General features: G+C 38.1%; 1 protein-coding gene across 2 annotated transcripts in view; it reads right to left on the reverse strand.

Annotated features, from left to right (window-relative positions):
- Positions 1–11246: 11246 nt before the first annotated feature.
- Positions 11247–17170, reverse strand: part of LOC117403101 (cerebral cavernous malformations protein 2 homolog) — a 28941-nt gene continuing 23017 nt past the window's right edge. For both annotated transcript variants that reach the window (XM_034005064.3, XM_059023766.1), the window contains exons 7-10: positions 16928–16985; positions 16572–16710; positions 15874–16012; positions 11247–12248 (exon numbers count right to left, since the gene is read on the reverse strand). In XM_034005064.3, coding sequence (XP_033860955.1) covers positions 12235–12248; positions 15874–16012; positions 16572–16710; positions 16928–16985 — 350 coding nt within the window. In that variant the 3' untranslated portion in view covers positions 11247–12234. The remainder of the gene's footprint in view (positions 12249–15873; positions 16013–16571; positions 16711–16927; positions 16986–17170) is intronic.

Raw genomic sequence — 17170 nt, forward strand, 5'->3', positions numbered from 1 at the left:
AAAACAGGTGCAGCAGGATTGTCATAGCAACCATTGATAGAAGATTGCCAAGGCCCTGTAAACAAACCATTCCATTATGATTGAAATCGGCAAACATCTTATCTCCTGCAAGACTGAAAAAAAAATCCAACTCCTATAATATATACACATTCTTTTGTTCTTAAATTTCATACATGTATAACAACTATTAAGTAGTACAGACTGGGTGTCCTGGTACTTGATGATGTAATGATGTCTGAGCATGTATAGTGGCCGTGGTTACATGCACAAGTCATGACAGTTTTCCTCACGACGTGTTTGCCATACCTTTCAGGAAATGCGTTGTCAAAAAGTTCTGATTTAGGAAAGAAAATCGGCCGTACCAATGCAGATTACTCAATTCATAGCATTTGGGGGCGGGGGTATTTAAATATCCATGTCTGCTTACTAAGTAGGAAAAGAACGACTGAATATCTTGCGGGGAACTTCATGCGTTGACATAAAGATAAAAACATTTACATGAGAAATGAATTCACATGTTGTCCCGCACATTCAGAATTACGCCGCTCATTTTGTTTGTCTGGTTACCTTTCCAACACACGCACACGCACACACACACACACTGTACATTTATGGACTACTTTAAAGAACCGCCGCGGTTATACTCATACTTACAACCGTCGACGGCATTAACACGGTACATTTTAAGCATCATCAATATTAAAATGAAAGACAAACTATTCAAAAGTTTTATTCAAGCACATCATATCAAACATCTGCACAGCCGAAACGTCATATATATATATATATATATATATATATATATATATATATATATATATATATATATATATATATATATATATATATATATATATATATATATATAGTAGGTTATATTCAAAATAAAAACATGTATTGTAAAAGGCGATTCTAGTGTTAACGAAATTTAACTTTTAGATGTTCCACACACACACACACACACACAAATATAAATTCTAAGTAGTAAAACTTGTACTTAGTAGAAATTAGATTTTATATAAGTGTGTGTCTGTGTGTTGGGGGGGGGGGGGGGGGGGGGGGGGTCTATGTTTTGTACGGCCTTTCTGCTGGAGATTACGTGATATTAAGTCAGAAGAACGGGGTCTTGACTGCTGAAACCTCGTGAGCCACAAGCACGATTCCTGCTCCAGTTTACATGGGTTTTTACAGCTATTTCTATCGTGAGAAAGCAATTGACCCTGCCCTTAAAGTCTTGCTTCTAAAAGGACGTCCTTTTGCTGTTTCACGATGTATTCACGTGACAACGTCACAGTCATGACTGTAGAGTCGATTTTCACGTGCATGTAAACCCAGCCAATGTTACCACTGTGGTACAGTCGATCACTGGCTCTGTCAATATCATTGTGGCTGCCATTGTGCTTCCACCTCTGCATAGTAAAGAAGCACATTGCTACTGTAGTGGAACTGCATTATCACTGAAGATCATTAGGTACAGGATGGACCATTCAGACACAGCAGCCCCCATCAACTGCTTTGTAGTCATTATCAGCATGATCGGTTCCCACCCCAAGTAACTTGCATTGATTGCATGAACTTTGTTTCACACAAAAGATAAACTCATTTTCTTTGTAGTGTTTGTAACCCTGTGCAGACACATTCATCTATGACTTAAATTATTCATTGAAATGTTAGAGTTGAAAATACAGGTACATAAATGACATTGTAATTATAGTATCCAAATCATTAGATGCAAGTCTGTGCCATTAACGGACTGTAATAGCACTCACAAAATCCATTCTCGTTGGTAATAACTTACCAAGTTTAAAAACTAAAGTCCTCCACAAACCCATACAAAAGGCACAATGCTAATTACTGATTGATTCTGCTGCAGTTATTTGTTCCATGCCCTTGACTGTTGTTCCTTTGTAGTTATTTACCAACATTTATTTGCCTCTGACACATCAGTCTTACTTAGATTCTAGATTAATATCAAACTCCCCATTGAAGAACTAGGCTGATTTGGGTCAGGAACTTTGGAAGTGTCTGAGTACAAGCCCACAACCATTCACAGAGCAGCCGCTGGAGAGATCAAGTCACTGATATGCTTACACCCCAGATAAAACACACACATTCTGTTCCAATTCCATCACATCCGATTCTCATGCTTTGCCCATTGTGAGTGAATGTTTTGTTCTCTTTCATCTTCCTAATTTCTTTGCTCATTTTCTTTTCTTTTTCTTCTGAAAAATAAGCTCTAAAGCAAATGCCATAAAAAAAACAATCTGTGAAAGGCTGTGGAGCACAGACAGAGCACCTGAATGCTAATAAGAGAGATACTGTTTCTATCTCTGTGCAGGAGAGACACAGAACTGACTTGTTCAAAAGGATACTACCCCAAGGGCTAGCATGACAATAAAGTATGTGCAGTTCAATGCACTTTCTCTTTGGCACACTCAATCTCAGGAAAACAGTAATTGTTCATAGGTTTACAAGACAAAATAAAAATCAATAAGGGAGAAACTAGGTAAATAGAAAGATTAAACCAGGAAAGCATAGAACATGGTATATGTAGCATAGTTGCTGGTCCATATGTGGGTAACATGAATTAAATTAAAATGGAAAATTGTCACAATATGATACATTCCTCTACCATCATATTTTCCTTAAACAAAAAAGGGAACTGGTTGTGTTGAGCTGTCAGGCAATATTTTAGGCAAACCCTTCTTGGATCTGTACAAATGAGATTCTGTCTGTGTCTGACAAATAGTTGTAACAGCCCTTTTAATCTATTAGAATTATCTGCATGATTTATGTCAGTTTGACTGCATTGAAGGTTTCTGGCGATGGTGACCATATTCATTTTAAGCTGCTTAAGACACATCCCAACCTTTAGATCATGACACATGAGAAAGATTAGTTGACATTCAAATGCATTTAGCTAAAACTGTACTTGCTATACGGGATTGATGTAAAATTCTGGTGTATTTGTGACCATATTCAGAATGGTGGGTGTCAGTGCTTTAGAAAAGCCTTTAATATAGTAACAAAACAGGGTCATCCCTAGAGCTATCTCACTTGGTTTCCATTGGTTCTCACAGGACCTTTGTGGTGTTAAAACATGGATTTCGTATTTTAGGAAATGACCAATAATAATAATTTTAAAAACATTCCACTAGAATTGTACACTGACATCTGGTATCGCACAGCCTCAAACCACCTAGGATTGTTTGTGGCTAATCAGAGGCCCCTTCGGTTTTCAAATGTTTGGCTCATTGTCATTCTCACACTGTTTAGCCCATTTGCTGGCTTTGGAAAGGGGAAAAAGTGATTTCACGGTTTTCACTGCAACAGAAACAGACACCCAATTCTCACACCCTGGCTGGGATTAAAATTCAAACCCTAACTGTACTCATACATTTCTCTTGTTATAGCAAATTGTGAAAAATTGTGTAGGGCCATGTTTCCAAATATTGTTCAGCATGGTGGGGGGGTACAACCTACCCATGACACAGAGAAACAGGAAGGCTGGTTTGTTTGTGAATATTTGGGCACTAGTTCTCTGGATGTATTATGTACCATTAATATTACATTACTTATATTAACTTTGGGAGGGGCATTAGCTAAATTGAAAAAGTAGTGATGCAGCCCAAGCGATCAATACAAACCGAAGCTATAGTTTTGTCTTGAGGCTGCTTTGGGCTTCATCACTAGGGTTGTGTAGGTGGGTTAGGAGCAAGAGGCTGGGGCTCAGGAGAGAAAAGCAGCATACTTTCAGACTGACTGCCTGCGTCACGACACCCACGGGAAATTGCAGGGAAATCGTCCGACAGTTTAAGCTTTACCTGACTCTGTAATGTAAGATCTTTCGTTTCAGCGAATTAATAATTGCATTGATACTGCTCAGGACACCTCCCTCAATTTGCATCCAAATATTTCAGTTTTGCACTGGCATGTCCCTCAGTTACTATGGAAACAGCAGATACAGCAAAGCATTGTACCTGCCGACACCACCACTGACTGCCCTATATGATGCTAAAATGATCCATATGGTCTTCTTTTAATATATAACCACTTTAAAATTATTCAGTCATTAATGTTAGACTCTAAATGTACTAATTACACCCCCCTGTTCTCTTGAGGGACCAAGCAAATGGCCTAGTTAAAGGGATCTACATTATTTTATATGAGGAGGGTGTGAGCCAGTAACTCACTAGTCAAGTATTTGACTGGAATAAAGGTAAACATAGTTAGCAAGTTTTACCACAAAGGACAGATAACCAGTTATGTACAGTATATGGCCTAAAGGTCATTAAAACAAAAAAATATTCAAAAAGTCCAATATTTTTTTTACTTAAACCATCCAAAAAGTTGCCTAATAAATACTTATTTTGAAACATCCAAAAACAGTTAAAAGAAAGAAAAGCAGCAAGCAGCAATGCAGACACAAAAAGGCACCCCATTGATATTGTGGAAAACAGAAAACAGACATGAGGGACAACCTCTAGCATGTGACCAACTTGCAGGTGGCTTTTCATACTAGCCCAAGTGTGCAGGAAAAGTGTGGACCTGGCAGCCAGTACGGCTGGGGAAAGACAACTAATACAATGACACAAGCAGTGCCTGGCAAGAAATCCATGCAAGTGCAATCTAGTCTCACTGGAAACCTCAACCTCCTGGACCACTCATCTGCTGCAGTAAAGGCTTGTATCCCTCACTGGCTAGCCAAGGTGCTGTGCCTATAAACAGAAACTCATTGAGTTGTAATTCCTGGTGCATTGAAAGCCAATTCATTTGAAGTGTAATAGAGAGTACTTTCTTGTGTGTATCAGGGTTTAGAAGGGTATTTACATTCTTCTTGTGATCCATTAACAATAATACATAAGAACATAAGAAAATAAGAAAGTTTACAAATGAGAGGAGGCCATTCGTTCCATCTTGCTCGTTTGGTTGTTAGTAGATTATTGATCCCAGAATCTCATCAAGCAGCTTCTTGAAGGATCCCAGGGTGTCAACTTCAACAACATTACTGGGGAGTTGGTTCCACACCCTCACAATTCTCTGTATAAAAAAGTGCCTCCTATTTTCTGTTCTGAATGCCCCTTTATCTAATCTCCATTTGGGACCCCTGGTCCTTGTTTCTTTTTTCAGGTCGAAAAAGTCCCTTGGGTCGACATTGTCAATACCTTTTAGAATTTTGAATGCTTGAATCAGATTGCCGCGTAGTCTTCTTTGTTCAAGACTGAATAGATTCAATTCTTTTAGCCTGTCTGCATACGACATGCCTTTAAACCCGGGATAATTCTGGTCGCTCTTCTTTGCACTCTTTCTAGAGCAGCAATATCCTTTTTGTAGCGAGGTGACCAGAACTGAACACAATATTCTAGATGAGGTCTTACTAATGCATTGTAAAGTTTTAACATCACTTCCCTTGATTTAAATTCAACACTTCATAATATATCCAAGCATCTTATTGGCCTTTTTTTTTTTTTTATAGCTTCCCCACATTGTCTAGATGAAGACCTGAGTCAATGTAAACTCCTAGGTCTTTTTCATAGATTCCTTCTTCAATTTCAGTATCTCCCATATGATATTTATAATGCACATTTTTATTGCCTGCGTGCAGTACTTTACACTTTTCTCTATTAAATGTCATTTGCCATGTGTCTGGTCAGTTCTGAATGCTGTCTAGATCATTTTGAACGACCTTTGCTGCTGCAACAGTGTTTGCCACTCCTGTATTTGTGTGGTCTGTAAATTTAACAAGTTTGCTTACTATGCCAGAATCTAAGTCATTAATGTATATTAGGAAGAGCAGAGGACCTAATACTGATCCCTGTGGTACTCCACTGGTTACCTTGCTCTATTTTCAGGTTTCTCCTCTAATCAGTACTTTCTGTTTTCTACATGTTAACCACTCCCTAATCCATGTGCATGCATTTCCTTGAACCTCTGTGTCAAAAGACTGTTGCATGATCTTGGTTAGTGGTTTCTAAATAACTTCTTTCATGTCTTTGAGTATTATTGGGAGGATCTCTTCTTTTAAGAGCTCCTAGTCCCTTTAACACTTCTGCCTCTCTTATGCTAAAGTTATTTAAAACTGGATATGAACAAGTCGACATGTTGGGCATGTTGCCCGTATCCTCCTTTGCAAAAACTTGCGAAAAGTAATAATTTAATATATTTGCTATTTTTTTCTCTTTGTGAAAAAAATGTGGCCACCTGTCTTGGCAGAAGATAAATCTAAGCAAGCAGTTGCAGCCCTGACAGTACCATTCAAGGCTAAAGATAGTAACCAAACCAAAAGAGGCAGCAGCCACATGGTCAGGTAAAAAAGTACACAATGTTAAAATACAAAATAGTTTTATAGACAAAACAGTAAACAGTATATGCACATATTTCATATCCTGCATGCAATGCTGACTTGCCAGTTGTGTATTTGCTGTTTGTTATTGCTGATGCATACTGCAGCAGATCCAGTAATATCAGGGATGCCTAAACAGCAGTGCACACTGCTCAGACTGTCAGCTGAGTGCTGTTCTCTTCAGTTATTATCTCTCAAAACTGAAATGGGCTGGACTATGTAAGAATCAGGTCAGGTACAAATTACAGTGCCTTATGTAATCCAACTGCCAATAAATACCAGTCTTGTCAATTTAAAAACCATACACTCTCCATTACGGAACAGTGGCATTTGAAATAATATCACATTTTTATTATTCAGTCTAATCATATGTTCTCTCACATACTTGGTTAATATATGCGCGTGCGATTGTGATGTATGCAAGACAACATGAGAGACACAGAGGCTGAGGCATTTATTTTAACAGTGGTTTAAGAATACAAAAAAATAATAATAAAAATAAAAAAACACAGATGACACAAAAGTACAAGTGCCATTGAAGAAGATACTGACAGAGAGCGATTAGGGGATGCTTGGATTTTTAGATGTTAAATTGTAATATATATATATATACATACATTTGCAGTGTATGAACAGGCTGTACTCAAGTGATTGGCTGCACCACAGATAATTTCATTCAGTCTCTGCTCAAGTCAATTCTGATGCAAAGTTGGAAATGAAAGAGAACGATCATCTGGGATGCTCTAGAAAGAGTGCTCTGCTCTAGAAAGAGTGCAAAGAAGAGCAACCAGAATTATCCCAGGTTTAAAAGGCATGTCATATGCAGACAGGCTAAAAGAATTGAATCTATTCAGTCTTGAACAAAGAAGACTAAGCGACGATCTGATTCAAACATTCAAAATCCTAAAAGGTATAGACAATGTCGACCCAGGGGACTTCTTTGACCTGAAAAAAGAAACAAGGACCAGGGGTCATAAATGGAGATTAGATAAAGGGGCATTCAGAACAGAAAATAGGAGGCACTTTTTTACACAGAGAATTGTGAGGGTGTGGAACCAACTCCCCAGTAATGTTGTTGAAGTTGACACCCTGGGGTCCTACAAGAAGCTGCTTGATGAGATTCTGGGATCAATAAGCTACTAACAACCAAACAAGCAAGATGGGCTGAATGGCCTCCTCTCGTTTGTAAACTTTCTTATGGTCTTATTTATTTAGCTCACAGCTGAGGTACAACAGTGGGGACCTTTGCATCACATTATTATTATTTATTTATTAGCAGACGCCCTTATCCAGGGCAACTTACAATTGTTACTAGATATCACATTATTTTTACAAATAATTACCCATTATACAGTTGAGTTTTTACTGGAGCAATCTACAGCAGCAGTGTCCCCCACTTGGGATTGAACCCACGACCCTCCAGTCAAGAATTCAGAGCCCTGACCACTACTCCACACTGCTGCTCTTTCACATCCGTGACTCATCCCAATGACTCATGTTAAAGACTGCGTGCACCAAGTTTCATCAAAGTTAGATAAACGGTTCTCAAGATTCATATAAAAATGTATGTGTTAAACACAGAAGGAACAATCTAAAATCAGACACCTCCATATATCTCCGCAGTCTGATACTGTGTTTACGATAGTCAAAACCGAGTTTCATTGCAATTTAATAAGGTTTTCCTGATACATGGAAAGGTGTGACTATATATATCACACATATACGGCCATCTCCACTACTGTATATTTCCATTCCTAGGCAGCTTTTCTCTTTATTCACCACGAAACCAGGTTTCAGACATGGCCTTGCTACCCTATGTCTGCTTTTATCCTAATGGCTGCAGTTCATGTTCATTTTTGAGTGTTTTATTGGAAAGTGCTTTTCGGTGGTCTCATGAAAGGCATCTTATTAATACTGTTGTGTCTGATAGTTGAAACTGTAAAAACTGTGTTATAGTTGAACGCAGAAACTTTGTAACAGCAACTTTGTAATTGGCCTCACCCCATTTTCTCCCTGATGAAAGTGTGACACAAGCTGGAGATACCAAAATGCTCTTTTATATTAGTTTCAGGAGGTGTATCTTTGACACAAAGCTTCGCACAAAGCAGTTACAGCAATGATTTAATATCAGTGGACTGCTTTGTAGTCATGAGACTAATTCAAGTGATTAAAATATATTAGAACAGGCTGCGACACAGATGTCAAAAGCTAACAGTTAAGGCGAGACAGTTCAATCTATCCTGACAAAACCACATCATCTTAGTACATTCCCTTTTGTCAAGATGTGTGCCAGAGTAACAGCACATTAATCTGTGAAAATACTGCAGTCATGCCCTTTTACCTTCTCTGGTTTGCCCTCTAAGCAAAATATGAAGAACATTACACATTATTTTAATAAATCTTGCTTCTGTCCAAGTTTTTTTTTTAACATAACTTTTAAAGGTTTTGGGGGGTGGGGATGCTCGCTCTTTGTATTGTAGCTTTATATAAGAAACGAAAAGTGGAAAAGTGTGTGTGTAGAAGGGACGGTAGGAAAATGTATTCTGATACTTAAGTTATTAAACTCTTAATATCTAGGGAAATCAAGGCAACCTATTTCCTTAATATATCCCAGGCGAAGTGTCCTCATTATTTCTAACTGGGTCCTGTTTATGCCAAATTTTTTTCTTGGGTGTCTTGGAGTTAAGCATACCCCACAAAAGCCATGATTGACTGGAAAAAAATCAAGTTCAAAGTGTATTGCAAGTAACATAGATAACACTGCTACCACCTGCTGGCCAAACACTGAAACAGCTTTTTGTAAAGAGCTGAGCACTTGAAATATGAGGATTCTATTAATACCTTTATTTTAAAGTTGTGTGCCATTAAGTTATAGGAGCCAAGGATTCAACAAATACACTCTTTTTTGTTGTTGCATAAATTGTAATTTGTTTGCCCTAGGCTAGACAATTGGAGTTTTGAATGTCATTGTATAACAGATGATTTTGCTCGGTGCCTGAATTCGGCATTCTATAGCATGCTCCTATTATTATACCCTTTGAATTTATCCCAAGGGATGAGCGTCCCGTTGAACAGTTTTCAAATGTTGGCAAGTACGTCAATAATGAATTGCAATCATGATAATGAGGGTCTCAATGAGTGCATCAGTCTATTTAGCAGCCGCACTTGCAGACCAGAGGTGACGGAGTTAGGAGTACAGAGAGCAGTAGTCGCTTTATGACATTTGTGGAACGCAAAAACACAAACAAAACAAAATAAATGTCAGAGCAAGTGCAGCAAAGTGCTCTTGGAGCACGGAAAGAAAAAATAAAGTTTTCTGAGAAGCAGCTGAGAGTCCTTAAGGCTGAGGTCACTCAGCATGAAACTGAGTTGTTTGGAAAAGCCTCAGCCAACATCAGTTATGCTAGCATCCTTAGGAAATTATATGTATTGGCCTGCCCCTTTCAGCATGACCTCCAGAAATTTGACTAGCACTCTGGAAAAGGTGGATTGGGCTATCCCTCCAGACATTCCAGCTGTGGTCTGAAAGGAACCAGAGGCTAAGTAGTGCAGAGAACACAACACTTTCCCAAGAGTAGGGATAGCTTTAGCAGCTCATCCTCCGGCACATCAAACACAGTGACCCTGGGATTGAATATGCAGGGTCTTGCCCTTTTCCGAACATATTCCTGCTTCTCCTCAATAAGAACCAAGTGTCACTGCATCAGGAAGTGTAACACAGCTGCCACCCTGAAACCAATGACAGGTCTTTACAGGTGTGTGCTTTTATACAGCTTTTAATTACTTGCTTCTACAATGGTTTGTACGTTGTAAGAAGAGGTGTACAGTTTTTGGAGGGTCAGCAATTGCCTAAGTGCAAGGCAAAATCCTTACATCGCATTATAATATTATATTATGGGGTAGCAGTGTGGAGTAGTGGTTAGGGCTCTTGACCGGAGGGTCGTGGGTTCAATCCCAGGTGGGGGCACTGCTGCTGTACTCTTGCGCAAGGTACTTTACCTAGATTGCTCCAGTAAAAAGCCAACTGTATAAATGGGTAACTGTATGTAAAAATAATGTGATATCTTGTAACAATTGTAAGTCGCACTGGATAAGGGCGTCTGCTAAGAAATAAATAATAAATAATATAATGTTTGCGCCCGCTTAGTATCCAGATCCTGCCCAATTCCATGCTCTTTTCTTCATTTGAATGCATTTCAGTGTAATTTTAACGGATACATGATGGCAAAGTGTAAATTTGATAGCGGGTGCACAACGCCAGGTGAACACCATTCTTTACATACACTGCTAAACGTGATTTATGGCCGCATTAGGGGGTTTTGCATGCATATCCTTACATCTACCACTAAGACAGAAGTACAAATTCACACCCACCACCATTTTGTAAATAATATAATTGTATGTAAAAATAATGTGATATCTTGTAAAAATTGTAAGTCGCCCTGGATAAGGGCGTCTGCTAAGAAATAAATAATAATAATAATAATAATAATAATAATAATAATAATAATAATAATAATACTTTGAAAATATTTTCAAAGCAGCAATTTATATGAACAAATCCGTGCTTTTATTCCTTAATTCACTGTTTTGCAAAATAAAATATATTTAAGATTCTGCTTGAGTGGACACCACATACTGATTTATCAATTTTAAAAATTAAAGTCTACTGGAGTGTTTTATTACACACAAGGCAGTTCAAACTGGAGTCATCACTGTGCCTATAGAACGTATATTTGTGAACCGAACTAAGTGTATATGCGTGTTTAACCCTACCCACAGCTTACAGATTCAATGCAAATTCCATTGTTATTGAAATGTAATATTTATCTATATCAAAATAATCTACACACAAAGCTGTAGGATACAAATGAATAGAAACATTAAAAAAAGCATACATGAGGAAAATCAAATGCTCAAGTTTACTATTTACAATACAGGGCTTTATGTAAAATAAATGAAATTAGGACATGAATGAGACGCACAAGGGCTTCTTGAACACCAAAGCACAGAATAACCTTTTAAAGGGGTAAGCATGTAAACAAACACCAGTTAGATCATAGGTTAATAGTACTGCCTTAACCTCACAACCCTTGCAGGAATCAAAGTAATGTTTAAAAATTTCTGTTCAACTGTTTTCATCTCTGCTAACTGAAGGGGCAGTGTACAGTACTTTGTTCTTACCTGCCTGCAGAGAATTACCCCTAAAGTTACACTCCTCAATTCTTAGAATAACACTCACCACAACCCATACCATAAAACACACACTCACAGTATACATAGACAGGCACTCATGGTGGCTCCACCTCCAAATAAGACATGAAAGAACAAATGTGTTGCCCTTGGATGGATAATCTTATATTTTTGCAAAACATTAAGTGCTGCATACAAATCTGTTTTCCTTTTTTATTAACAAAAAAAAACAAAAACAAAATTAAAAATACAAGAATATTAAGACAGCTGCAGACTAATGAACTGGATTTACACATATATATGTATATATATATATATATATATATATATATATATATATATATATATATATATATATATACATATATATATATATATATATACACATATATACATACATACATATATATATATATATATAATAAGGACGTGCTAAGCGTACTGTTTTGAGTTTACAGTGTCAAGACCAGGTGTGGCCAGAATTGACCCTTCCAGTCCTGGTCTTTGTTCTAAACCAATTCTAAATTGATGAATTTGACCAATTAAACCTCCTTCCAGACACTTGGTCTAGACAAAATGCACTGTTCAACCAAAACATTCTGAAAGTGGACAAGAGAGTTGGAGCATATTCTTCAATATCAGCATGTTCCAGATGTTTTCTGCTCTCGCAACTAGAACTGGATTCAAAGCTGGTGATTTCAGTAATCATCCACTAAGAAAAATAAAGAGAACACAATAAAATAAACAAAAACATCCATAAATATGTGGATTATTATTATTGATAATGTGGATTCATTCATTCATTCACCATATTACACATTTTGTATTATTACATCCCTCTTCACCACCAGTCAGCATACAGTACATGTAGGTCTTTCACACAAGGCTTTCAACTTCGCTACAAATAATAATAAAAAATAAAAAAAACAACAAAAAAAAAACCACAACAACACAGTAACCAAAAAGAAAATTAAAAATGAAAAAGACTGGCTCTGTGGTAGACCATTAATGATTTTGTTTAAAAGAAATGTAACAAAAAGTAACGTTTAGAAGGTATTCATTCACATTGCAGTATACTTCATATTTCTCCTCTTCCTTTTTTAAATGTATAGCAATTTGCCCAGGGTAGCCCAGCTGAAAGGTATAACACATACAATGAGATCCTAACTTTAATCCATCAGTAGATCACCCTAGGTCTGAGCTCAGACGATGGTGCTTTCTGGGTAGCTGAGGAATCAAGCTGGTAGAAATAGGTGAAGGGTGACAATTTATGGGGTCATGAATATTCTGGATACTTATCCAGATTCACAGATCTGTGGATATCTGCACAAGAGCTAGGATGTAATTAAATCATGGATATTCTTGACAGACTGGTATTATTTATGGTCCCCAATTAAACAAGTTAGGAGAGAGTGTAATAAAATGTAGATGTTTAAATGTCTAATCACATATATAATGTATTTTTGAATTTGTAAATGGAGATGTATCTGAGAGTTATCATATAATCTCCATTAGGTTTTAAAGCCGGTGGTAAAACCATGTTTGAAGATCCAATCCCCATCAGACCTCAAAAGGTCAAACAGCAAGCAAGGAATATTCAAATCGTCCCAAGACAACCTGCAGTCAAAGGAATATGCCGTTTAACTTGCGTCAAACTCAAAGCAGCTTCCAATGGACTGGATTGCACTGTAGCTAGCTGTGTCACTTCACACTTCACAGCGACTGCAGAAATCTAAACACAAATTCTTCTTGAATACAGATGACTATGCAATAAATTCCACACTAATTCATAGTAATCATAAGAACCCCTGTTCTAAAATGAATCTAACTGTTTACTACCTGAACCAGACAACATTATTACAATCCTGTACAATTCCACATCTATTAATATTGTAATTTGTGAAGAAAACTTTGAAATCCTTCTCTCTCTAGTTGATCATTTCTAAAAAAATGTATTTAAGATATAATAATAATAATAATAATAATAATAATAATAATAATAATAATAATAATAATAATAATAATTGTGCTATATAGCACAACATATGCATCCTTCATTCTTTGGCTCGAAAGATGTGGTGTTGCTATACAGGAAACACAAGACTCAAAGATTAAATAAGGGTCCTGATTTCATATGGATTAGTGTAGAGTTGATCATCATGAATCAAGAAGAAAACGAGTCCATACACTAAATACAATTAAATTATTCATTTCAACAGGTAATATGGTAATGAGAAATCGTCAGCCAATTACTTATGTGGTGCTCCACTAATGAAAATAAAATGGGTAATCTTTTCAATCTTTTTAACAGAGTAACAAACACATTGAAAAACCTAGTTACAATGTTGGTCTCCAATGAAAAAAAATAAAATAAAAATAAGAATAATAAGAATAATAATAGTAAGAATAATCTGAAGCAGTAAACTGGATATTACTTAAAACCTGTGTTGTGTCATTATGAAGGTGTGAACAGACTGATATAAAACCACAATTCCACTCTTACCCCTTCCTGTCTGTCTGTCAGGGAGTTACCGGGAAACTGGTGGATTAATACAAAGAGACAGGGCCCAGGCCATCAAAGACTGAAACAAGTGCTAAAACATTACCTTTTTAAAATGTTGGCCCACATTCACAAAAGTTCATCGAGACAAACATCCTTCAGCCTAAAAATGAATGTCATATATACACTGAGTGTACAAAACATTAGGAACACCTGCTCTTTCCATGAAATAGACTGACGAGGTGAATCCAGGTGAAAGCTATGATTCCTTATTGATGTAACCTGTTAAATCCACTTCAATCAGTGTAGATGAAGGGGAGACAGGTTAAAGAAGGATTTTAAGCCTCGATACAATTGAGACATGGATTGTGTATGTGTGCCATTCAGAGTGTAAATGGGCAAGACAAAAGATTTACAGTAAGTGCCTTTGAACGGGGTATGGTAGTAGGAGTCAGGCACACCGGTTTGAGTGTGTCAAGAACTGCAACGCTGCTGTGTTTTTCACGCTCAACAGTTTCCCGTGTGTATCAAGGGTGGTCCACCACCCAAAGGACATCCAGCCAACGGCAGGCCAGTGGTCGAAAACGGCTCATTGATGAAAGAGGCCAAAGGAGGCTGGCACGAATTGTGCAGAGCAACAGACGGGCTACAGTTAGTCAACTGACAGTCCAGTACAACATTGGTGCCGAACGACCCATAAAAGAATGCACAACTCGTCGTACCTTGACACGAATGGGGTATGGCAGCCGACAACCTAACAGAGTTCCACTTCTTTCAGCAAAAAACAAGAAACTGTGGTTGCAGTGGGCTAAGGAAAGAAAACACTGGACACTGGAGGATTGGAAAAACATTGCCTGGTCTGATAAATCCCGGTTCCTGCTGTTTCACGCTGATGGGAGGACTAGGGTATGGAGAAAACCACATGAGTACATGCATCCATCATGCCGCGTGTCAACATTGCAGGCTGGTGGTGGTGGTGTGATGGTGTGGGGTGTGTTTTCATGGCACACACTGGGCCCCTTGTTAAAAGTGGAGCAAAGTTTGAATGCCACAGGATATCTGAACATCATTGCCAATCAGGTGCATCCCTTCATGGCAGCAGTGTATCCATCTGCTAATGGATTTTTTCAGCAGGATAATGCCCCATGTTACAAGGCTAGGATTGTCCAGGAATGGTTCCACGAACATGACAGTGAATTCAGCTCACTGCAGTGGCCTGCCCAGTCACCAGATCTCAATCCAATTGAGCATCTGTGGGATGAGATGGAACGAGCTATTCGGAGTAGAGATCCACTACCAGCCAACTTAACACAACTGTGGGAAGCACTGGAGTCAACATGGGCCAGCAACTCTGTGGAATGCTTTCGACACCTTGTAGAGTCCATGCCCCGACGAATTGAGGCTGTTCTGAGAGCAAAAGGGGGTGCAACTCAATATTAGGAAGGTGTTCCTAATGTTTTGTACACTCAGTGTATATATATATAATGGAAATAAAATCCTCATTTCAATCAAGCCCTCTAAATAGAGGTCAATCTATATTGCATCCCTATAAGGAGCTTGCTGCTTGAGACTTGAGGAGCTACAGAAAGGGCACAGCAGTGCAAAATAATGATACAAATACAATAGCAGGAGACCATATCCCATTCCCCCCTGCCCCACCCTAATCCTCAGGAGGAGTCCTGGTCCATACTGCAGCCCAGCGCTTCAATGTCGTTACACAAGCTCCACGAATCTCTCGTCAGATTTGAAACGAAATTGAAATATGAAAAAAAGGTTTGCAGTCTGTGCCCTGAAGATTTTGGACTCTGCTACCCTGGTTAATACATTGAATGCTTACCCAACAGGAGGAACTTCCTGCTGTCTCCATAGAGCTGCCGCAGGTTGATGCAGAACTCGTGGATGGAGGATCCGTTTCTGTACTCGTGGAGAAGCATCGCAAACTGCTGGATCTCCTGGGAGGACAGCTTCGTTTTTAACTAGAAACAAAAAGAGGGCTTTTACTATTTATTTTGTCAAGTTTCATTATGCTTTTTGGGATGATAACATAATTATCATCAATATTAACTTTTTTTTCAATGATGACCAATACATTTTCCCTTAAATGTTATTATTGACTTTTTAAAGTTATGGATGGACACCCCGATTAAGTATCTGCCACAAATGTTTGTATAATGAATTAACTACATGGAATTTTAACTTTGTTATGGCCACTGTCTAAGTTTGCACTAAATAAATTTAGCAAAAACACATAAGCCTATCAGTGCCATATAAAGAAGATGTTATTTATCAATACTGACGCACAATTAGCATTTTAAGATTAAAGTGCCTGATCCAATAAGCAATAGCAGTTTTCTAGTTCATTAACCAGACACTGTGTAAAAACACCCTGAGTTTATCAACAAGCCTTCTGGTAGGTGTACACTTGCTGAACATTTAGCAATCAATCAGCAAATGCATGCTGGCAGTGAGAAGCACCCGTACACGATCAGAGGATCCGGATACAGGAGCAATGTGGATCATAAGCGTTCTGCTTACCGTCATCATGTAGTCCTGGAGCAGCTCGGCTGCAGTGGTGCTCAGCTCGCTCTCGCTGACAGTTTTAGCCTGAGGGGAGGCCTGTGTGGAGGAGGAAGAAGGGGAGTTCCCGTCGGTGTCCAGAGATCCCTGAAATGAACTGAAAGAGAGGAATGCTTGAACCCAGTCTTAAAGGATACCAGGAGGGCATAGCTGTTACAACCAGATTCTACTAGGAGACCGCAATTAGGGACACCACTAAATACTTTGTCACTTAAATTTGATAACCAGGCAAGTTTTCAATGGTTGAGAGATGTGTGCATTTTCCAGTATGCAAGTCAATTAGGATGAAACATGATATGCTGTACAGTACTTACAATGTACTGGCTTCTGTTTCATAGGCTTCCTTGACATCAGCTTTACTAGAAGAATCATCTATAAAAATAAATAAAACAACATTTGCAATATTAATAAGAAATGTAATCTTGTTACTACACAACAATTTTAACTTTCCCCAGTGAAAAGTTGAATCGCTAAAATGGTGTTTAGTATCTTTTATTAGACCAACATTTTACATAATTAACTCTCATTTTTTACCTCGTGCTTCTTTTTCAGGGAAA

The sequence above is a fragment of the Acipenser ruthenus genome, chromosome 5 (assembly GCF_902713425.1).
Source record: "Acipenser ruthenus chromosome 5, fAciRut3.2 maternal haplotype, whole genome shotgun sequence".
Lineage (NCBI taxonomy): Eukaryota > Metazoa > Chordata > Actinopteri > Acipenseriformes > Acipenseridae > Acipenser > Acipenser ruthenus.